The 23,726-nt window shown below is 44.3% G+C and overlaps 1 protein-coding gene across 2 annotated transcripts; it reads right to left on the reverse strand.

Annotated features, from left to right (window-relative positions):
• Window positions 1-106: 106 nt before the first annotated feature.
• Window positions 107-21,060, reverse strand: LOC134355381 (UPF0739 protein C1orf74 homolog). 2 transcript variants are annotated; one of them, XM_063065176.1, is made up of 6 exons: window positions 20,895-21,060; window positions 19,276-19,436; window positions 16,515-16,539; window positions 14,981-15,094; window positions 8,547-10,273; window positions 107-6,056 (listed from the first exon to the last, which is right to left on the reverse strand). In XM_063065176.1, the coding sequence occupies exon 6, from the start codon at window positions 6,038-6,040 to the stop codon at window positions 5,228-5,230; it is 813 nt and encodes a 270-aa protein (XP_062921246.1). In that variant the 5' UTR covers window positions 6,041-6,056; window positions 8,547-10,273; window positions 14,981-15,094; window positions 16,515-16,539; window positions 19,276-19,436; window positions 20,895-21,060; the 3' UTR covers window positions 107-5,227. The 2 variants fall into 2 exon arrangements, with proteins under 2 accessions (XP_062921246.1, XP_062921247.1); XM_063065177.1 differs by lacking the exon at window positions 107-6,056 and having other exon boundaries at window positions 9,369-10,273; window positions 20,895-21,050.
• Between the last annotated feature and the right edge of the window lie 2,666 nt (window positions 21,061-23,726).

The following is a 23,726-nucleotide window of genomic DNA, read 5'->3' on the forward strand; positions in this document are numbered from 1 at the left end:
AGAGAGAAAAAGAATGTGTGTGTATATAAATAAATATCGGATGGGGTACAAGGGGGAGGTGGGGCATTAGCATAAGTTTGAGAAGTCAATGTTCATGCCATCAGGTTGGAGGCTACCCAGACGGAATATAAGGTGTTGTTCCTCCAACCTGAGTGTGGGTTCATCTTTACAGTAGAGGAGGCCATGGGTAGACATATAATATCATCGAATTCACCTTGAAATCTGAGATGGAGAAGCTGAAGTCAGGTGTAACAGTATTACAGTGGAGTAAAGGGAATTACAGAGACATGAGAGAGGAGTGGCCACAATTGGTTGGAAAAGAACACTGGCAGGGATGACGGCAGAGCAGCAATGGCTGGAATTTCTGGAAGCAATTCGGAAGGCACAGGATATATACATCCCAAAGAGCAAGAAGTATTCTAAAGGAAAGATGACACAACCATGGCTAACAAGTCAAAGCCAGCATAAAAGCTGAAGAGAGGGCATATAATAGAGCAAAGATTAGTGGGAAGTTAGAGGATTGCGAAGATTTAAAAACCAACAGAAAGCAACTAAAAAGTCATTAAGAAGGTAAAGGTGGAATACAAAAGCAAGCTAGACAATAATATTAAAGAGGATACCAAAGTTTCAGATACATAAAGTATAATAGAGTGGTTATCGGAGACGTACTAATGGGGACAAGGAAATGGTAGACGAACTGAATAAGTATTTTGCATCAGTCTTCACTGTGGGAGATATTAGCAGTGTGGTGGAAGTTCCAGGTGTCAGGGGTCATGAAGTGTGTGAAGTTACCATTACCAGAGAGAAGATTCTTAGGAAACTGAAAGGTCTGAAGGTAAATAAGTCATGTGGACCAGATTGTGTACGCCCCAGTGTTCTGAAAGAGGTGTCTGAAGAGATTGTGGAGGCATTAGTAATGATCTTTCAGGATCACTAGATTCTGGAAAGGTTCTGGAAGACTGGAAAATTGCAAACATCACTCCACTCTTCAAGAAGAGAGAGAGGCAGAAGAAAGGAAACTGTAGGCCAGTTAATCTGGCCTCAATGTTTGGAAAGATGTTGGAGTTGATTATTAAGGATGCGGTCTCAGGAGGCAAATGATAAAATAGGCCATAGTCAGCATGGTTTCCTCAAGGGAAAATCTTGCCTGACAAATCTGTTGAAATTCTTTGAAGAAACACCAAGCGGGATAGACAAAGAAGAATTGGGTGACATTGCGTAATTGAATTTTCAGAAGGCCTCTGACAAAGTGCCATGCATGAGGCTGCTTAACAAGCTATGAGCCCATGGTATTACAGGAAAGATTCTAGCGTGGATAAAGCAGTGACTGATTAGCAGGAGGCAAAGAGTGGGAATGAAGGGAGTCTTTTCTGGTTGGCTGCTGGGACTAGTGGTGTTTCACAAGGGTCTGTGTTGGGGCCAATTCTTTTTACGTTATATGTCAATGATTTGGATGATGGAATTGATGGCTTTGTTGCAAAGTTTGCAGATGATACAGAGATAGGTGGAGGGCAGGTAGTTTTTAGGAAGTAGAAAGGCTGCAGGACAAACAGATTAGGAGAATGGGCAAAGAAATGGCAGATGAAATACAGTGCCAGGAAGTGTATGGTCATGCACTTTGGTAGAAGAAATGAAAAGGTTGACTCTTTTCTAAGTGGAGAGAAACTACAAAAAATGAGGCACAAAGGGACTTGGGAGTCCTTTGCAGGATTCCCTAAAGTTAACTTGCAGGTTGAAACTGTGGTAAGGAAAGCAAATGTGATGTTAGCATTTATTTCAAGAGGACTAGAATATAAAAGCAAAGGTGTAATGTTGAGACTTTATAAAGCACTGGTGAGACCTCACTTGGAGTATTGTGAGCACTTTTGGGCCCTTTATCTGAGAAAGGCTGTGCTGATTCCAGGTCTGAACGGCCTGTCATATAAGAGTGTTTAATAGCTCTGGGCCTGTACTCACTAGAATTCAGAAGAATGAGGGGTGACCTCATTGAAACCTATTGAATGGTGAAAGGCCTTGACAGTGTGGATGTAGAGGGGATATTTCCTATGGTGGGAGAGGCTAAGACCAGAGGACACAGTCTCAGAATAGAGGGGTGTCCTTACAGAACGGAGATGAGGAATTTCTTCAGCCATGAGTGGTGAATCTGTGGCGTTCTTTGCCACAAGCAGCTACGGAAGCCAAGCCTTTCGCTATATTTCAGGCAGAGGTTGATAGATTCTTGATTGGTCAGGGCATAAAGGGATACAGGGAGAAGGCAGGAGATTGAATCAGCCATGATGAAATGGCGGAGCAGACTCGATGGGCCAAACAGCCTAATTCTGCATTTCCAAAGGCACCGTGAGTGATCATGAAGAAGATGTCACTCATCTGAAGGAGAGGTGCGGCCCAGGAGGGATGAAGAAAGAAAATTGAAAAGGTTGAGCTGTAAGACCTTCCTCAAACTATTCTTACATTTTTCACCAATTCCAACTGCTGCCATAAATAAAGTTCAAAATTCAAAGTAAATTTATTATCAAAATACATATATGTCACCATATACAACCCAGAGATTCACTTTCTTGCAGGCAAACTCAATAAATCCATAATAGAATAATAACCATAATAGATTCAATGAAAGACTGTGTTTTGTATCTCGGCCCCAGAGGAACATTGTTTTGTTTGGCTGTATTCATGTGTAAGGTTGAATGACAATTAATCTTGAATTTGAACTACTCTGCTACCTTTGGTTTGTCAATGGACAGTTACACCTAACCCAGCACACAATCACTGCGGACACCACCCACCCAGCAAACTGCCTTTCCCCAAAAGCTCCCTTTGGCAAAGTGCTATAGGGCTATTAAAACAAAAACTTCACACCATCTTAAAAGCTTCTTCCCCAGGCAGTTAATCTCATCAACCATTAAGGCAGCCCCCACACGCCCCCCCCCCATATCTATTACCCCGTCACTGCACTGTACTATAAACACTTAAAACCGTTTTTATGACGATGTTTACATTGTAAATATATGCTGCCATTTATAGTGTTTTAGGGACACTTTATTTCATATCTGTACTTTCACTTCTACTTTTTTCTTACATAATTCAGCATCAAAATCAAGTCTAATATCACTGACATGTCATGAAATTTGTTGTTTTGCAGCAGCAGTACAATGCAATACATTAAAATAAAGGCATCCGTTAGTCTTGCGAGACCATGGATCTGCACCTGGAAAGTCTTCACTCTCCAGGGCGCAGGCCTGGGCAAGGTTGTATGGAAGACCGGCAGTTGCCTATGCTGCAAATCTCCCCTCTCCACGACACCAATGTTGTCCAAGGGAAGGGCATTAGGACCCATACAGCTTGGCACCAGTGTTGTCGCAGAGCAATGTGTGATTAAGTGCCTTGCTCAAGGACACACACGCTGCCTCGGCTGGGGCTTGAACTCACGACCTTCAGATCGCTAGTCGAACTCCTTAACTACTTGGCCACGTGCCCACACATTAAAATACTATGTTACAATAAGACTAATTATTTATAACTCTTTGTAATTGTTAAATGTTTTTGTTTTCTGTGCCTAAGAGTTTTGCACAATACTATAGTAATTTTATGCATTGCACAGTACCACTGCTGCAAAAAAAAACAAATCTCACGGCATATGAGTGATGATAAACCTGATTCTGATATGGGTCTCAATTGTGGACTGAAGAGTGGGAAGGGGGCAGGGAGAGGGGAATCGTGGTTGGGAAAAGGGGAAGGGAGAGGGGAGGGGGCGGAAAGCACCAGCGAGACAATCTGTAATGATTAATAAACCAATTGTTTGGAATCAAATTGCTTTGCCTGGCGTCTCAGGTCCGGTGTGTCTGCATCTGTGCCAACTCCCGCTCCTGGCACTCCTCTGCCATCTGTCCCTCCCTTGCCATTCCCAACATGCTTTGCTCCTGCCAGATATACAGACTTGCTCTCCACTCCACGTTGACAAATCTAGTACCGTGCAAGTCTTGGGCACCCTAACTATAAATATGTGCTTCAGACTTTAGCACATGTACTGTAAATGTACATGGTGAATAAAGCTGATCCTTGATAAAATCATTGCTTGCCAATGCAATAGATGTTGCGATAGCACCTGAAGAACATAGAAGAGTACAACACAGTACAGGCCCTTTAGCCCATGATGAAGAAGCTTCATATCTTCCCATAAACCTGCTGGGAATTGTGAATGTCCAAGAGGAAGCTGGAACTGGTAATGATGGAAGTATGAGGTGCAATAAAGCCTACAGTCTCTTTCAGGCAGTAAATGTCTTGACATTCTTTCAACTTAAACCTTTATTTTATTTAAATGTATAGCACGGTAAGAGATCCTTCCGACCGGGAATGACCCACTGTCCAATTACACCCATGTGACCAATTAACCTACTAACCCATACGTCTTTGGAATGTGGGAGGAAACCAGATCACCTGGAGGAAATCCATGTTGTCACGCAGCAAATGTACAAATTCCTTACAGACAGAGACAGAAAGTGAACCCTGGTCGCTGTACTAGTGTTATGCTCGCCACTATGCTATCGTGTCTCCCTCCAAACCTCTTCAATATATCCTTAATTACATCATCATCATTATGTGCCTTGTCGTAAGACATGGGCTACTATGGTCTTCATGACCATGATTGTTCTTGGCAATTTTTTCCACAGAAGTGGTTTTCCATTGCCTTTCTCTGGGCAGTGCCTTTACAAGAGGAGTAACCCCAGCGATTATCAATACTCTTCCAAGATTCTCTGCCTGGCGTAAATGATCCCATAACCAGGACTGGTGATATGCACCAGCTGCTCACCTAACCTTCCACCACCTGCTCCCATGGCTTGCCATGTCCCTGAGTGGGGGGCTAAGCAGATGCTCAACCTTGCCCAAGGTTGACTGCAGGCTAGCGGAGGGAAGGAACACCGTACACCTCCTTTGGTAAAGATGTATCACCACACCACCACCCAATCCTTGATTTACTCCATCATTAGCATCCTAGTGTTAGATCCGAAGCTCAGGAATTCACTTCCCAAGTCTGTCCCTCTTCCTTCCTTTGCCCATCAAGCTTAATATCTCTTTATGAATCATTTCCTTTGACTATAACCATAAAACATATAACAATTACAGCACAGAAACAGGCCATCTCGGCCCTTCCAGTCCGTGCCGAACTCTTACTCTTACTATGCTCTGTGACGCTGTATTTTTTGTGTCGAAGTGTTGCAGTGCATGACATTTACAACGTAATACAAGGCAGACACACTGCATCGGTGGAAATGCAGAGATCAGAGAAGGAGAGCTGCAGGTTAAAGTCTGACTGCAGGTCCCTATGCCACATCTCTACGGTGCTGTGTAAATCTGGGTAAAGGCTTTCTGGTACACTGAATGAGTACATTCGGTGTTTGAGGTTTTTACTGATTCTGGGACAAAAAGCAGAGATGGTGAAAGCCCGAAGTTGAGTCATGCCTAAGCAATTCTCAAAACTTTTGTTGAAATCAAACCAGTATGAAACAGGGAACCCAAGGAGGAAACCAAACACTGTACAGAGGTTCCAGTCTGAACAGCAAATCTCACTGGTGGTAACAAAACCTGAATTACTTCTCCCTGTTTGAGTTACCAGGGATCTTAAGTGTTTACAAATAATATCCATCTGGGCTTTGACTTGATTTGACACCAATAACTCCGCTAATTGTGGGTCATCTTTATGCACAGAAACATCGATGATCCGAACACCATTTTCTGGAAGAGCTCTTTCCAAGCGTCTGACAGTTCTGTCTAAATTTATTATTAAGATATTGTCTTGTATGCTGAGGATATGCAGGTCTTCGGAGAGAAGCCCCATTTTCTGCAGCTCCTGGACATATCTCTGGATCTGTTCTGCATTTGACAAGCAGTAATCAAACAAGAAAGCAGGCTTTAATCCACAATCTACCGCTAGAACTTCAGCGAGGAGCTGCAAGCACCTCGATTCTGGAAAATTCTTCTTTTGGTTCATCCTTAAAGACTTCCGTGTCACAAAGATCAGTTGTTCCTTCTGTGCAGCCTCCATTGTGGAAACAAGCACTCTAAAATACAAAAGAGACACAAGTAGACCAAGGAAAAATCTGTTCAACTGACAGGGAATATTAAGGAGATATTTTCTGCAAATATATCTAATACTGGGTGGCAGGGTGGAGATCTGTCTTTATCAAAGAAGGTGTAAGGTGCTCCTTCCCTCTGCTAGTCTGCAGGTCACCTTTGAGCAAGGTGCATCACCTGCTTAGCCTCTCCCCCTGAGCAGGGTCACATCAAGCCATGGGAGCAGGTAGGTGGATGGTCATGTGAACAGAAAATCCTACAGTAGGTAATGGATTCGGCCCACTACGTCACAGGTAAAGCCCTCCCAACATAAAACACTGTCGTAGGAAAGCAGCATCCATCATCAGAGATCCTCACCACCCAGGCCATGCTCTTTTCTCACTGCTGTCATCAGGTAAAAGGTACAAGAGCCTCAGGCTCACCAGGTTCAGGAGTTACTACCACTTAACCATCAGGCTCTTGAACAAAAGGAGATAACTACAGTTACTTGCCCATCCATTAAGTTGTTTCCATAATCAATAATCTTACTTAAAGGACTCTATATCTTGTTATTTCATGTTTAATTATTTATTCCTATTTCTTTATATTTGCAATTGCAGAGTTTGTTGTCTTCTGCAATTCTGTTCATCTTTCACTGAACCTGTTATAGTTACTATTCTATAGATTTGCTGAGTATGCCCGCAGCAAAATGAGTCTCAGGGTTGTATGTGGTGACATTAAATGTACTTTGATAATAAATTTTACTTTTAACTTTGAACTGGTGCCAGTCACAAATCCTGGTTATGCGACCACTGATGCCAGGCAGACAATCTCTGAATATTGATAATGGCTGGAGTCACCAGTCTTGTAAAGACACTGCCCAGAAGAAGGCAATGGCAAGCCACTTCTGTTGAAAATTTTGCCAAGAATAATCATGGTCAAGACCATGATCGTATACATCACACAACTAGGCACATAATGATGATGATACCCAATATAATGATTACAGGGAGTAACTAAATGAGTGGTCTCAATAGAAGAACTATGTATTGTCTGAACTTCATGCAATACAAATGTAAAAGGCAGCTCATCCAGAAGATTAACATCATGGATAAATAGTGAATTGGCTATTTGGATTCAGAAGTGGCTTGCCCATGGAACACAGAATGTAGTGGTCAAAGAGACTTGAGTCTAGCTGGAGGTCTGTGATTAGTGATGTTCCGCAGGGATCTCTGCTGTTGGCGATTATATGAATGACCTGGATGAAAATGCAAATGGCTGGCTTCAAAGTTCAAACTAAATTTATTATCACTGTACATATATGTCACCATATACAGCCCTGAGATTCATTTTCTTGTGGGCAGACTCAACAAATCTATAATAGAATAACAACTGTTACAGAATCAATGAAAGACAGGGCAGACAACCAGTGGGCAAAAGAGAACAAATTGTGCCAAAAAAAAAGGCATATGGAGTTTAACCCAACCAAATGTAAAGTGTCATACCTTTGTAGGTCAAATTAAAAGAGACTGTACACTGTTAAGACTGTTCAGGGGCAAACAGAGAGATCTTTGGTCAAGATCCTAGTTCCCTGAAAGTAGCCATACAGTTAATAGAGGGGTTAAAAAGGCACGAGATATTTTTACCTTTATCAGTTGAGGCACTGAGTTTAAAAGTCAGGGAGTTATGGATTATGCCTAAATTGGAGGGCATGTGCTATAGTGAGAGGTTGGACAAAGTTGGGTTGCTTTCTCTGGAGCGCCAGAAGCTGCGTGGAGATCTGTAAGGTTATGAGAGGCATAGAGTAGACAGGGAATATCTGTTTCCCAGGTTTGAAATGTCGAATATCAGTGGACATGTATTCAAGGTAAAATACATTAGGAGTAAACCAAAAGGTGATGTGAGGGGCAAGTTTTGTTTTTACACATAAAGTGGTGGATGCCTGGAGTGTTCTGCCTGGGTGGTGGTAAAATGAGATAAGTTAGATGTTGAGATTGGCGCGTGGATATGAGGAAAATGGAAGGATGTGGACATTGTCTAGGGAGAAGGGATTAGTTTAGTTGGCCTTTTGATTACTAATTTAACTGGTTCGGCACAACATTGTACAAGTGGCTGCGCGCTCCCGGACCTCAGGCTCCGGATGTGGATGTGCCCCCACGACACCACACACAAAATGCTGGAGGAACTCAGCAGCCCAAGCGGCATTTATGGGAAAGAGTACAGTCGACATTACAGGCCGAAACCCTTCAGCAGTCCTGACCTGCTGAGTTTCTCCAGCATTTTGTGTGTGTGTGTGTGTCTGTGTGTTACTCGGATTTCCAGCATCTCTTGTTTGTGATTGAATATGCCCCCGTGCTGGGAGAAGGGAGGCGGGATCGCCATGGCAACCGGGGCCGAGGTCGAGCGGTCTCCACGGAGGCCGTGGCCATCTCCAACGCGCCCCCCGCGCTCGCCCACCCGAGTCCCGTTCAGCCGCCTGACGCCACCGCGGAACTCACCGGCGCCGCAGCTCCAGCAGACAGCAGGCCGCGCGGGACACAGCGGAGAGGCCCGGAGTGGGCGCGACTTCCGCCACCCGAGGCCCCGCCTAGCGCGCCTGGTCTGATGCGGAGAGGTGAGTGAGACTGCGGGAGGGAGAGCGGCACAGGGAGGGGTCAGGCACAAGGAGGGGGTTCAGGCGCAGGTAGCAGATCAAGTGCAAGGGAAGGCAAGCTCAGGGGAGGAGTGTTAGGTGCAAGGGAGGGAGTCAGGCACCGGGGTGGCGGGATCAGACTCAGGGAGGGTGGATCAGGTGTAAGGCAGGTGGGGGTCAGGCGCAGAGAGCCACGACATCAACACCTGCGGCAAAACCATACATTTTCCTTCAGGTTTGTGAATGGACCTGAAATTGTGAGTGCACTGCCTCAGAAGAGAATGCCTCCTTATAGCAGAGATGGGGAATTTCTCTAGCCAGAGGGAGGTGAATCACTGACACAAACGACAGTAGAGGCCAAGTCATTGGCTATATTTAAAGCGGAGGTTGATAAGTTCTTGATTAAGTTGTCAAAGATTACAGAGAGAAAGCACAAGGATGGAGTTGAGAGGGATGTTAAATCAGCCTTGATAGAATGCTAGAGCAGATTCAATGGGCTGAATGGCCCGATTTTTTTCCTATATCATATGGTTTCATCTGCAGTATTTTACTCTTATAGAAGAAGCCTTGATACTTGTTATGTTGCAGAAGGTACAGTGTGTTGCTTAAAGTGTAAAGGTTTACAGCTGTTTATAAAAGTAATTGCATAAGATTTAATTTGTGTACCGAATGACTACTGATCATTGGGTTTCATAGAATCCAAACTTTAATGGCAAAACTTGAAGAGATTGGTAGACATTGACAATGTGTGATTTTGGAGACACAAGAGACCGTTGCTTGGATCTGGAGCAACAACAAAATGCTGGAGGAACTCAGCAGGCCGAAATTCTGCAGCTCATCAAGCTCATCACCACATTTAGTTGTAAATTTTTGTTATTCTTCAAAATTGTAACATGCTGTAGGGTTTCACTGCTGTGTAACATGCTGTATGGTTTTGCTGATAATATAATGGTTTCTCTGTAGCAGCAATGTTTAGGTTATGACTAGAGATAACAGGATTTGGAATGCTGTTGTTCTTTCTTGTAAGTCTGGAAGAGAGATTTTCGTGGTCTTTTTGCCAGGGAGAGATGAGAGAAGACGTGAATGGAGAGAGTTGGTAGACCACCGGATGAGGTGGACTTGGAGCGAGGGTCCGAAGGGCAGTGATGATCGGAGGAGCTTGATGGTGGACAATTAGCTTATCAGTGAGCTCCAACATTGCGCAATAGACTGTTTCATAAGATTGGGCCCTTTTTCTTTTTTTTTCGTTTTCTTTACTAACCATATAGTTAAAGTAAGAATTATAAAGCTTAATCATTTAATCGCATATTGTGTATTGTTTGTTATTTTGGGGTGCTGATTTGTAACGGGACACATCGTGCAGGATCCACCCAAACGAGATTTTTTAAGTTTGGCTGGGCCAGGGGCTGTCACCCCCTATATTTAGTCGTAGCCAAAGCGAGAGTTATAAGTCTATAGCAATCTCTTCATGACTGTCTGATTCTGAATTTGCATAGCATCCTTCAGCTGGGCAAATGCAGGTGAACTTGTTGATTCCGTCTACACAAGTTGTTCCTGGTGGGCATGCGGGCGTTAAGTCACACTCATTGATATCTGGAACAACAACAACAACATTAAAAGTAAATTTAAACTTCAGAGTAAATTTATTATCAAGGCACATATATGTCATGATACAACTGCCCTGAGCTTAATTTTCTTGCCAGCATTCACAGTGAATACAAAGAAACACAATGGAATCAATGAAAAACTGCCCTTGACAAAGACAGCAAACAACTGATGTGCAAAAGACTACAAACTGTACTAATACATAACAAGAAACAATAATAAATAAATAAACAATAAACATCAAGAACACAAGTTGTAGAGTCCTTATAGGTTATGGAATCAGTTCAGTATTTGGGTGAGTGAAGTTATCCCCTTTAGTTCAAGAGCCTGATGACTGTAGGATAACAACTGTTCCTGAACTTTGTCATATGGGACTTGTGGCTCCTGTACCTCCTTCCTGATGGCTGCAGTGAGAAGAGAACATGGCCTGGATGGAGGGGGTCCTTAATAATGGATGCTGCTTTCCTGTGCCAGTGGACGTGTAAATATGCTCAACGGTGGGGAGGGCCTGTATTATCTGTTACATTTTGTTAGGTTTCTCTGTTCAAGAGCATTGTTATTCCCATACCAGGCCATGTTGAAGCCAATCAGTCTACTCTCCACCACACATCTGTAGAAGTACGTCAAAGTTTTAGATGGCATGCTGAATCTTCACCAATTTCTAAGAAAGTAGAGGCACAACGAAGTGTACAATCTGAATGCAAGCGGCATTGCAAGTCATTATTAAACTTGAATCCCAGGAAACTGTGTTGCAACATTCCTACTGCCTGTGCTGTAGAGTCACTACTAATGAGCAATGGGGAGAAAGCCCGCCAGCCCTCACCGAGAGGTCATCAGTAGAAAGGATGAACAACTTCCTGGATCCTATACGTTGATGCATTCACAAAGAAGTCATACAGCTGCTCTGCATCCTGATGATTACAGGGAGATTTGGTATGTCACCAAAGATCCTAGAATTCTGCTGTGCATGATCCCAAGCCCGGCTGTGAAAGGGCAAGGGTTGGAACATTGGCTAAAGAAATGATAACTAAAGCTCCAAAGGTCTCATTGTTGGAGGAAGAAAGATCTTCAGAGATCCTGGGGACAACTTGATAGACTGGTCCAGGACAGAGGACTCTGGCGAGCTGATGTCGGCGGCCTATGCCCCAGTAAAGTGGTGGGCTTACAATAAAAGACTCTAGCATAATCTGTACATGTACAGATTATAGAGAGCATTCTGGTTGGGTGCATCACAGCCTGATCTAGAGGCTGCAATGCACAGGAGGACAAGAGGCCACAGATGCTTGTAGATTCAGCCAGTTCCATCATGACTGCAACCCTCCCCACCATTGAAGACATCTTCAAGGGGCAGTACAGCAAGAAGGTGGCATCCATCATTAAGGAGGTACATGAGCCTGAAGACCCACACTCAATTCCAGAACAGCTTCTTCCCCTCTGCTGCCAGATTTCTGAATGGCCCATGAACCAACAGGTTACACATGTGCAGAGTGAGAATGACAACAGAGTAGTATGATTAAACATTTTTTCTGAGTCATGTTAGTAGCATTACACGCTGGGCAATTAACACTGCATGAGCTGTGCTCCCATCCTGCCTGCCATGAACACTTAAAAGCCTGCATCCAAAAGTGAGTACCTTCTGCACGTAGAAGGACCAACCGTTGCAGCACCACAGTCTTGCAATCGATCTCATATGGTACACCATGAACACTGCCTTACTATTCCTTTTTAAATTTATTTATGGATAATTAATTAATTTTGTAACTTGTAGCAAATTTGTGTCTTTGTACTGCTTCTACAAAACAGAAAATTTCATGGCATACAAGACTGATTATGAACAGAATAAATGAACGAATTTGCTTTAACGTAGTAAGTCATCGCCTCGCTACCAAAACCTGCAGTCCATAAATTGTCGCACATCAGAGCAAACAAGGATGGAAATTTCAAACTGGAGACATGGCTGAACTGAAGTGGTGAAGTCAGTGTACATGAGCTTGCAGGTTTAGTGATTGAGAATTAGTCACAGGTTCAGAAAGGTGGACACATTCAGCTCAATATATCCCTGCAAGCCACTCAGAAACTACCTGTACTCATCCCACTCAGCCATGATATTGGAGCGGAATAGGCCATTCAGCCCATTGGGTCTAGTGCCCAACTTAATCATGCCTGATATTTTGTTTGATATGCCATTCTCTCACTTACTCTCCATAGACCTTGACCCCCCCCCAAACAATCAAGAAGCTATCAATCTCTGCCTTAAATACACCCAACGACTTGGCCTCTTCAGCAATCTGGCAACAAATTCCAAAGATTCTCCCTACTCTGGCTGAAGAAATTCCTCCTCATCTCAGTTCTAAAGAGGCATCTCTTTATTCATGTGCTTGGATCCTACATGCTCCTACTAATGGAAACATCCTCTCCATGTCAACTTAATCCAGACCTTTCAGCTTCAATGAGATTGCCCCCTCATTCTTCTGACATCTGTTGAGTACAAGTGAGAGCCATCAAATGTCACTGATATGTAAAATCTTTCATTCCCAGATTCATTCTTCTGAACCTCCTCCAGGGCCATCCCGTGTTTCCTTAGATATGGGGCCCGAACTTCCTCACATTTCACAAAGACCTGGCAATTCAGGTTCTCATCCAGATAATTCTTGGATGTTCTGAGTCCCTGCATCTTCCACCCCATTATTCACAGCAATTCAAATTGTAACGCCTCTCTCCTTAGATGGACTTAACATTCAGAGAATAGGAAGGAGGAAGCAAAGTGGTAGAATGTCCCCAAAGACTTCAATGAAGTTTAACATGTCAGGTGATCAGCAGTAGTTGGCAGTTCAGACATGACCAGCCCCTTGTAATGTGAAGGGGTTAGTTTACTTGTGACTCAGAAGCTGCTTCTGTCATGCTGGTCGTCAATTGACCCATTCGAAGGATGCAGCAGCTCTTTCCCATTGGTTGCCTTGTGTGGCATGACACCAATGTCCAGTTCCAGGCACCTCAGTCTTATAAGAATAACACATGCTAGAGACTGGCTGTCTTTCCTTCGTCTCCAGGGGCTCACCTTCACACTGAGGTCGTGACCATTGCTCAAGAACCATTGGGAAAGCATGCTACGGATACAGGAGGGCCCACACGCACACTTAGCTAATTTAACTTGGGGAGAATTAATGAAGTACTGATTGAGTTTTTAGTGTTATGGAATGGTTAGTGTCATACTTTATGTAACTTACGGTGGCTTAGATGTCTGGTTGAATGATTGTCTGTCCTGATGGAGGGTCTCGGTTTGAAACATTAACTGTTTACTCATTTCCGTAGATGCTGCCTGGCCTGCTGAGTTCCTCCAGCATTTTGTGTGTGTTGGTTGAATGTTTTACTGTTTGTAAATAAGTGGTTAACCTGCTTACTCATGCTGCGCAGGTTAACTCTGTAGTTAAGAAGGCATACAGTGCATTGGCCTTCATCAGTCGTGGGATTGAGTTTAGGGGCCGAGAGGTAATGTTGCAGCTATATAGGACCCTGGTCAGACCCCATTTGGAGTACTGTGCTCAGTTCTGGTCGCCTCACTACAGGAAGGATGTGGAAGCCATAGAAAGGGTGCACAGGGGATTTACAAGGATGTTGCCTGAATTAGGGAGCATGCCTTATGAGAATAGGTTGAGTGAACTTGGCCTTTTCTCCTTGGAGTGACGGAGGATGAGAGATGACCTAATAGAGGTATATAAGATGATGAGAGGCATTGATCATGTGGATAGTCAGAGGCTTTTTCCCAGGGCTGAAATGGCTAGCACAAGAGGGCACAGTTTTAAGGTGCTTGGAAGTAGGTACAGAGGAGATGTCAGGGGTAAGCTTTTATGCAGAGAGTGGAGAGTGCGTGGAATGGGCTGCCGGCGATAGTGGTGAAGTTGGATATGATAGGGTTTTTTAAGAGACTCTTGGATAGGTACGTGGAGCTTAGAAAAATAGAGGGCTATGGGTAACCCTAGGTAATTTCCAAGGTAAGGACATGTTCAGCTCTGCTTTGTGGGCCAAAGGGCCTGTGCTATAGATTTTCTATGTTTCTATTAACGTCTTCTGTCTCACTTATCAAACCCGTGAACCTGCTTTACCGTAATAAGCTTCTTATTCTTTTTATTCTTCTTTCACTTCTCTTCTAAGATTTGTATATCTGTGTGTTTGTAATGCTACTATGACACTGTAATTTCAATTGGGATCAATAAAGTATCTATCGACCTATCGATCTATCTATCTATCTCTCACTCATTCTTCCTTTCCAAATCCCTGCTCCCCCATCTCTGATGTTTACACAATTTAGTTCCTTTGGCTGTTAACAAAGGGACCCTGTGCCAAGAACTTATGAGTTTAACCCCATTGATGCCATCTCTGATCCAAGACCCTACTAAACAGCAAGCAGTACCAGAGTAGAGTCATTGCATTTCACAGCAGAGATACAGGCCCTTTGGCCCAACTCTGCCATGCTAACCACAGTGCCCATTGTTTGCCCCATAAACTTCTAAAACATTCCTGTCCATCTACCTGTCCAACTATCTTCTAAACATACAGTAAACCCATGCAAGACAGGGTGTTTGAGCCCCCATGTTACTCTCAGATACCATAACCCATCATAGGTCTGATCAAGGTACTACTGCTTCCTAATGCCTGCAGTCAGAATTCAACGTTTGAGAATGAAAGTTCTCTTACCTGTTTCACAGAAGGTTCCATTGAATCCTCTGAGACATTTACATTGTGGTCCTATGGTGGTGTTCCAACAGGTCCCATTATTTTGACAGATCATTGAATTACACCTCAGCTTGGCTGGAAATTGGAAATTAAATTAAGGGGTTTTATTTCTGCTTGGCAGCAAGGGGAGCAAATTATGCCCAGTATCGCAGGAATCTAATTAAAGGTCCATTACTTTAATATACAATCTATACAAGTCCATCAAAACAACACAGAAAATACATGTAAATATACGTTCTGAATAAAGTTGGTCCTGGATTCTTTAGCCAGAGGGCGGAGAGTCTGTGGAGTTCATTGCCACAGACAGCTGTGGTGGCCAAGTCATTTGATTATATTTAAAGTAGAGATTACTGGGTTCTTGATTAGTCAGGATATCAAAGTTTTCAGGGAGAAGGCAGGTGAATGTGGTTGAGAGGGATAGTAAATCAGCCATGAGCAGACTCAGTAGACCGAATGGCCTAATTCTGCTCTTATGTTTTATAGTTTTATACCATAATCTTTATCTACACATTCTATTTTGAATCTTGTTTGTTAAGATGATTAAAATGCATGCCATTGTAGGTGTTAGACCACAGATCATGGAAGAACAGAACACAGGAACCAGATCTACTACAGCTCGGGGCGGCAGAGTTCAAAGTTCAATTCTGATGCTCGCTGTAAGAAGATTGTATGTCCTTCCCATGAGTGCATGGGTTTCCACTGGCCTCTCCATTTCCCTCCCACAGGACAATTTAGTAGATGAGCAGGTTCATTGTAAATTATCCTGGGATTAGGCCTGGGTTAAATCTGGAACGTCCTGTTTGGTGCTATATTCCTTGGAATGTAGGAGAATGAGGGAGGTTTGATAGAAGTATATAAAATTAAAAGGAGTATAGATAGGGTAAATGCAAGCAGGCTATTTCCACTGAGGTTGTGTGGAACTACAACCAGAGGTCATGGGTTGAAAGGTGAAAATTTTAAGGGGAACATGAAGGGAAACTTCTCCACTCAGAGGTTTGTGAGAGTGTGGAATGAACTGCCAGCTGAAGTGGTGCGTGCGAGCTTGACTTCAATCCTTAAGAGAAGTTTGGATAGCTACAAGGATGGCAGGGTTATGGATGGCTACGGTCCCGGTACAGGTCAATGGGAGTAGGCAGCTTAAATAGTTTAGCACAGAATAGATAAGCCAAAGAGCCTGTTTCTCTGCTGTACTTTTCTATTACTTGATAAATAAATAAATAGTGGTAACTTTCCACTTCCCTTTCCGTCCCGATGCAGGGTCTCGATCCAGAATATCGACTCACACCTTCTGCCAACACAGATACTGCTTGACCCACTGAGTCTTCCCAGCGTTCTGTACAACATGATGTTTATTTCCCTTGACCACCTCTAATCCTTCTTTCCATTAAAATCAATGCATGAAGGGAAAGTTGTCTCATTGGTGGCTAGAACTTGCGTCCTTTAAAGTGAAAGTCCCAGCAGCTTTGTGAGAATGATAAAATGGAGAACCACATACCTGCGTAGAGTTGCCAGAAGGATTCCTTAAAGAGTGAAAAGAGAAATACATTATTAACAATTGGCTTAGTACAATATCTGGTGAGGACATTATTGGTGGCTTGGTCTCAGACATCAGTGAATGGGAACAGAAGCAGACGGTGCTGGAAATGCTTAGCAGGATCTTTGGAAGAAGGAGCTAGGCCAACATTATACTCTGATCACCAGACCAGCTTCACAAGACAAATGTAACCCCCTCACCGTAGCTCAGCGGTGAGAAGGCTACCTTTCCTAAACTGTATTGTATGTATAGGGCTGGTAGGATTTGGCGTTCAACCAAACAGGAATGTTGGGAATTACCATTAAAGAAACCTTGATTTGAGTGAATGCTGTGTAATTACTGACCACGCACAATTATTGGTCACCAAGGAATAACAGATTGTACACCAGCATAAAATTATAAAGAAAGAATATTTACCAATTTCAGCTTTATCAACAATTAATGGGAAAAAGAAAAGGAAGAACAAGAGCCATTACAATTAAACCAGTATAAATGTGCACATAGACGATGGAGTTTGTTTCTGTAGTGGTTAGGTATACCGCTTTACTCATGGTGCAGAATTCTCATCACCATTCACAGGTAGAACTTCCCCTCTTGAACTTCTTCACCTCATGAAGCACTCCTTGCATTAGGGTTTTCCCTTCAGATACAAAGCACCAGGTTTCTTCCTTGATCCTCTCCCCTCCGCATCTCCCACTTAAAGACCATGAACCCGACCACTGTCTGTCAGATGTCTCTATCCTTCCAGCTCTCTCTAGAACCTTCTCCCCACACCACCATCCTGATTGGCTGACACAATGTTCCTAAATTGAACAACATGGCTTCTTATCTTCAGCCAAAACTAAAACACTCTCACCAAAGACACACACTCCTTTTACAGAAAACTGCTAAAATCAAATCCCTCACAGCGTGGCAGTAGAAATCCTAACCAGGGCATTACAGGTGCTTTGCACTGTGTGTGATTGGTAGTACAGTGTTTTACATCTTGGCCCTGGAGTAACACTGTCTCATTTGGCTGTATTCATGGGTATTCTTGTGTGGTTGAATTGAATTGAAATTGAATTCAGTTGAAGACATAGGAACAGAATTAGGCCATTTGGCCCAAGCCGCCTTTCAGCTTTTACAGCTCCAGGGAAAAGAACCAAATGTGTCCAACCTCTCCTTATTGCACTTGCCCTCTAATCCAAGCTGCATCCTGGTGAATCTCTTCTCTAAAGGCTTATCACCCTCCCTGTAATGAGGGGCTCAGAGATGAACAGAAAAGCCAGATGTGGCCTCACTACTGTTGTATAAAGCTGCAACATTACATTCTGACTCTTCAACTGAGTGACTTGACCAATAAAGGCAAGCACACCATATGTCTTCTTAACCTCCATATCAACCCGTGCAGTCACTTTTGGGGACCCCACAATCCACCGCATCTCACCTGGCATTTCCTGTTTTTATCTCAGATTTTATCAGATTGCCATTTCTATGTTTATAAGACCTGAAGACAAAGGAGCCAAGTTAGGCCATTTGGCCCATTGAGTCTGCTTCATCATAACGTCATGGCTGATTTATTATGCCTCTCAGTTCCATTCCCCTGCATTCTCCCTGTGACCTTTTATGCCCTGACAAATCAGGAACCTATAAATCTCCACTTGGAATATATTTAATGACTGGGCTTCCACAGCTGTCTGTGGCAATGAATTCCAGAGATTCACCACCCTCTGCGTAAAGAAATTCCTCCTCACCTCTTCTTTATAGGAATGTCCTTGTACTCTGATGCTGTGCTGTTTGGTCCTAATGATGGGGCTGCAACATGGAGGTGGTTTATGTTGTCCACTGGAAGACCTGACTGATATTGGTCAGCCTGGTGAGGTCACTGAAGTCCTGATGGGTAGTGGTAGACATGGTAATGATGTTCCTTAGTCTTGGTTTCAGTTAACTTTCTTCTCTTGAGTCCCCTTAGTCTTGTGTCCACCCATCAAAGTGACGGATCCTCCCACCAGTAGGACAAGATGGAGTTTATGAGATGAGATGAACTGTGTCATTCTCCAGTAGTGGACAGACTGAAAATATGCTGCATGGGTTGCCTCATGGTCATGGGTATGGTAACATCAAAGGATACGGGAAGAAGGCAGGAGAATTGGGTTGAGAGGGATAATAAATTAGCCATGATTCATGGAACAGACTTGATGGGCCAAATGGCCTAATTCTGCCCCTCTGTCTTATGGTCTTATTATCCTGACCCTTTGAATTCCTTGAGCGGACAATGAATGAGACAACAGTCTGGAGGGTGGAAAACATCACCATCATCATTATCGTTATGTGCTGTGTTGTATGTGGGCAATCATGGTCTATCCATGACCATGACTGTTCTAGGCAAATTTTTCTACAGAAGAGGATTTCCATTGCCTTCTTCTGGGCAGTGTCTTTACAAGATAGGTGACCCCAGCCACTATTGATACTCTTGTCTGTCTGGCGTCAGTGGTCGCATAACCAGGACTGTGATGTGCACCAGCTGCTCATACGACCATCCACTACCTACTCCCATGGCTTCATATGTCCCTGATCAGGGGGCTAAGCGGATGCCACACTTTGCCCAAGGGGGACCTGCAGGTTAGCGGAAGAAAGGAGAACCTTACACTTCCTTTGGTAGAGATGTATCACCACCTCACCATCCAAGGGGTGAAGAAAACAAGGGGTAAATTGGAATTGGACCTAGAAAATTTGTCCTTACCGTTTTGGAATCATCTTCAAAAACCTCTCGGGCTTCTTCCTTTGAGCATGTTTCTTCCACACACTCTCGCTCCAGATTCCCTTGTCTAACCTCTTCTACAAGGTTGTTTGCTCTGCGGATTCGAGACAGGAGCTGCAGAGCGGAAGGTTTCTGTAGGAAGACTCAATAACACATCCACAGTATTAAACATCTGGTGCCTGTCTGCTGACAGAACTGTGTCATGACGTAAGACTATTACCTCTGAAATGCTTTAGTGTGTACTTGCACTAAGATTGGAATTGTATAAAAGCTGAAATTTTCTTCTCATTAACTTTAAAAGCTTACACCACGTCCCCACCATCCGAGGTGGAGATGACTAAGGCCATTCAACAGGGCTCAGGTGAAGCTGTATAGATCAAACCCTGTTCAGCTGATATAATTGATTACAGAAACATTGATAAACTCCAACCATACCATCGACTTTGGATGATGGAGACAGGAGGTCATCAATGGCCTTTATCCCACTGGGAGCTAAGGGCCCAAGAAGAAGAAGATGTTAAAAGCCGACACTGTCGTTGTCTGTGATGAGACTACACTGTTGAAAGTCACACAACATTCAGGCTGGTCTCTCCAGATATGAAGAGATGAACTGAAGTAACCAAAACTTTAAATATTATTCTGACAACAGCCTTGACAGGATAAGCAAATAAGATGATGAAACAAATTGCTAGTTACTTATTCACCTTTGCTTCATAAAATGAAAAACAATCTCAGTAACCACATCCTCACTAGGATCGCAAGCTTATTCTACTCAGTAAAAAGCAACAGAGATTTCTCATGTTAGCTTTTATAATACATTGTACGGGGAAACAACTTCCAGTTATACAGGATCCCTTATAATCAGAAATTAAACAGTCTTTCCACATTTGCCTGGAGTCCACTAGCTGGGAACAAAATCACTGGGAATTCCTACACAAAATCTGTTTTCTCAATTCCTTGCTTAGCTTAATACAACTAATTTCAAAGTCTACTTGTATTAATCTGTTCATCTTAAGGGATACATTGGTTGTTGTTTCTCAGTCTCACCCTGGCAGTGGGAGATGGTGAAAGGAAAAGACACAGTGTCTAACAGTGCAGCAAGCTGAATCACCTGCACTGTTCCCTCTAAGCTGCACAGTAACTGAAATGCTCCCATGCACATAGCCTATGTTAACAAGCAGCAGGAATGAAAACTGATGAGAAAAAGTTACAAAACATAAAAGATTTTCTTTGACGTACTGTATTTCATTATACCCTCTGATTAATAAATGAAATCAGAAGTGTGTGATTTTTCAATGTTCATTCTAAATATTCATAGTGTGCATGTTACAAATAAAAACATTTAAAATGCCATGTAGTTTTCAGGCCGTGTAAAAATTTCCTGCTCAGAACAATGGTTGGTCCGTGCAGCTTTAAAGGAAATTAGAGGAAACTTTGATCACCTGCCAGGGATGAAGAGAGTGCAGAAGTCTCAAGTTATGATCTGACAATTCCTATCAACAACCTTCACCCAAAGTCACCGCCGTGGGAGGGACACCGTCAGCTGGGGGAGATGTACGGATGGGAGGAACGGGTTGCACTGAGAGTTCGTTGATACTTACCATCATTTGTGTGACAGCCAGTGAGAAACAACAAGATGATCCCATAACTTAGGGCGAGCGTCATCTTGCTTTGTCACCGTCCGATCCGATGTATTGGAGAGACACGATGAGAGATTTTGAAAATGGATCTACCTCACTCAAATCACAGTTACACTCTTTATATAATCAGTATTTTTTCTTTGTTTTGCAAATATTTCTGTTAATAAATAACCAACGATTTTGAAAGACTTTCACAGGAGTACACAGAGCATGGATTTTTGGAAATAAATTCTGGTAATGTTGACAGCAGAAAAGGGGAGCACCTTTCTTCTCAGTCTGTTCATGCATTGGAACAGAGAGAATTTCTGGTTGTAAAAGTGCATTAGTTATGCTAAGTCATACAAATATCTTGATTAATGTGTGAAAGCTGTTCAAATCCTCCCAATGTTTATCCAAGCGTAAAAGTTACGCTGACTGTGAAACTCCCAACTGCTCGAGTGTTCTGATGTTTGAAATGAATTAGTGTTCTAAGCAATCTCAATGTACCTTCCCCAAGATCAGAACAATTACAGTTCATTTCCATCAAACATTCGGTTGTTGAACCAACTGGCAAACCCCTGGTCACTACAGTTTGGTAACACAATGACCTCTGATCATTTTGCACTATAATGGACATTTTCTGGTCAAATTCTTCTGTCTTGAAAAACTTTTGTGTTATTTAAAGGTTCAGAGATTAGTTTTATTTGTCACATGTATGTCGAAATATTGAAGCATACAGTGAAAAGCATCGTTTGCGTCAACGTCCAACACAGTCCAAGGATGTGCTCGTGGGCAGCCCGCAAGTGTCACCAAGCTTATGATGCTAACATAGCTTGACCACAACTCACCAATCCTAAACCGTGCGTCAGGGAGAGGGTCGGGTGGCGTGTGGCACAGGGAGAGGGTCAGAGTTCATGTGGCACGGGGAGAGGGTCAGGCGGCGAGTGGCACAGGAAGAGGGTCAGGTGTCGCGTGGCACGGAGAGGGACAGGTGTCGTGTGGCACAGGGAGAGGATCAGGTGGTGTGTGGCACAGGGAGAGGGTCAGAGTTCATGTGGCATGGGGAGAGGGTCAGGGTTCATGTGGCACAGGCAGAGGGTCAGGCGGCGAGTGGCACAGGAAGAGGGTCAGGTGTCGTGTGGCACGGAGAGGGACAGGTGTCGTGTGGCACAGGGAGAGGATCAGGTGGTGTGTGGCACAGGGAGAGGGTCAGGTGTGTGGCACGGAGACAGTCAGGTGCCGTGTGGCACGGAGAGGGTCAGGTGTCATGTGGCACGGAGAGGGTCAGGTGTCTTGCGGCACAGGGAGAGGGTCAGGCAGCGAGTAGCACAGGGAGAGGGTCGGGGTTCATGTGGCACGGGGAGAGGGTCGGGGTTCATGTGGCACAGGCAGAGGGTCAGGCGGCGAGTGGCACAGGAAGAGGGTCAGGTGTCATGTGGCATGGAGAGGGACAGGTGTCATGTGGCACAGGGAGAGGGTCAGGTGGTGTGTGGCACAGGGAGAGGGTCAGGTGTCGTGTGGCACAGGGAGAGGGTCAGGTGGTGTGTGGCACAGGGAGAGGGTCAGGTGTGTGGCACGGAGAGAGTCAGGTGTCGTGTGGCACGGAGAGGGTCAGGTGTCATGTGGCACAGAGAGGGTCAGGTGTCTTGCGGCACAGGGAGAGGGTCGGGGTTCATGTGGCACGGGGAGAGGGTCAGGGTTCATGTGACACAGGCAGAGGGTCAGGCCGCGAGTGGCACAGGAAGAGGGTCAAGTTTCATGTGGCACGGAGAGGGACAGGTGTCGTGTGGCACAGGGAGAGGATCAGGTGGTGTGTGGCACAGGGAGAGGGTCAGGTGGTGAGTGGCACAGGAAGAGGGTCAGGTAGTGAATAATCAAGATATTTGTATTATTTAGCATGACTAATGCACTTTTACAACCAGAAATTCTCTCTGTTCCAATGCAGTCAGGTGTCGAGTGGCACAGGGAGCGGGTCATGTCATGAGTGACACAGGCAGAGGGTCAGGTGTCGTGTGACACAGGGAGAGGGTCAGGTCGTGAGTGGCACAGATGTCATGTGGCAGAGGGAGAGGGTCAGGTAGCGAGTGGCACAGGGAGAGTGTCTGGTGGTGAGTGGCACAGGGAGAGGGTCAGGTAGCGAATAATCAAGATATTTGTATTATTTAGCATGACTAATGCACTTTTACAACTAGAAATTCTCTCTGTTCCAATGTGGTCAGGTGGCATGTGGCTTAGGGAGAGGGTCAGGTCGCGAGTGGCACAGGTGGTGAGTGGCACAGGGAGAGGGTCAGGTCGCGAGTGGCACAGGGAGAGGGTCAGGTGTCGTGTGGCACAGGGAGCGGGTCTGATTATGAGCGCTGCACAATGGGGGTCAGGTGCTGAGTGCAGGGAAGGGGTCGAGTGGCTTAGGAAAAGTGGCGAATGTTGAGGATCGAAATTCGAGCAGCAAGCAGCGGGGGTCAGGGAGTGGGGCAAGCGTGATACCAGCACCTGCTGCAAAACCGTGTGTGGGTTTGGCTTGTTTGTCGGCTGAAAGCTGCTTCCGCCATGACAGTTTTTGATCGGCCCATTTGAAATCTGCTGCAGCTCTTTCCCATTGGATGCCTTGTGTGTCACAGCTCTGGTGTTCAGTTTTAAACACCCCGGGTGTAAAGAATAGCATGTGCTGGAGGCTTAATCTCTTTCCATTCTCCCCAGGGCACGCCGCACGGATCCAGTGGGAAGGGTTGCTTCGTGCGCACTTTTAGCTCTGTCTGTTTGTGGAATATTTAGTTTTGTAGTTTGTGGAACTTGGAGGAAGGTGGGAAAAGGAGG

This window comes from Mobula hypostoma, chromosome 13 (assembly GCF_963921235.1).
Source record: "Mobula hypostoma chromosome 13, sMobHyp1.1, whole genome shotgun sequence".
Lineage (NCBI taxonomy): Eukaryota > Metazoa > Chordata > Chondrichthyes > Myliobatiformes > Myliobatidae > Mobula > Mobula hypostoma.

Coding starts and splice junctions, on each gene's coding strand:
- LOC134355381 (XM_063065176.1), bottom strand. CDS start 6,040: ATGGAGGCTGCACAGAAGGAACAACTGATCTTTGTGACACGGAAGTCT.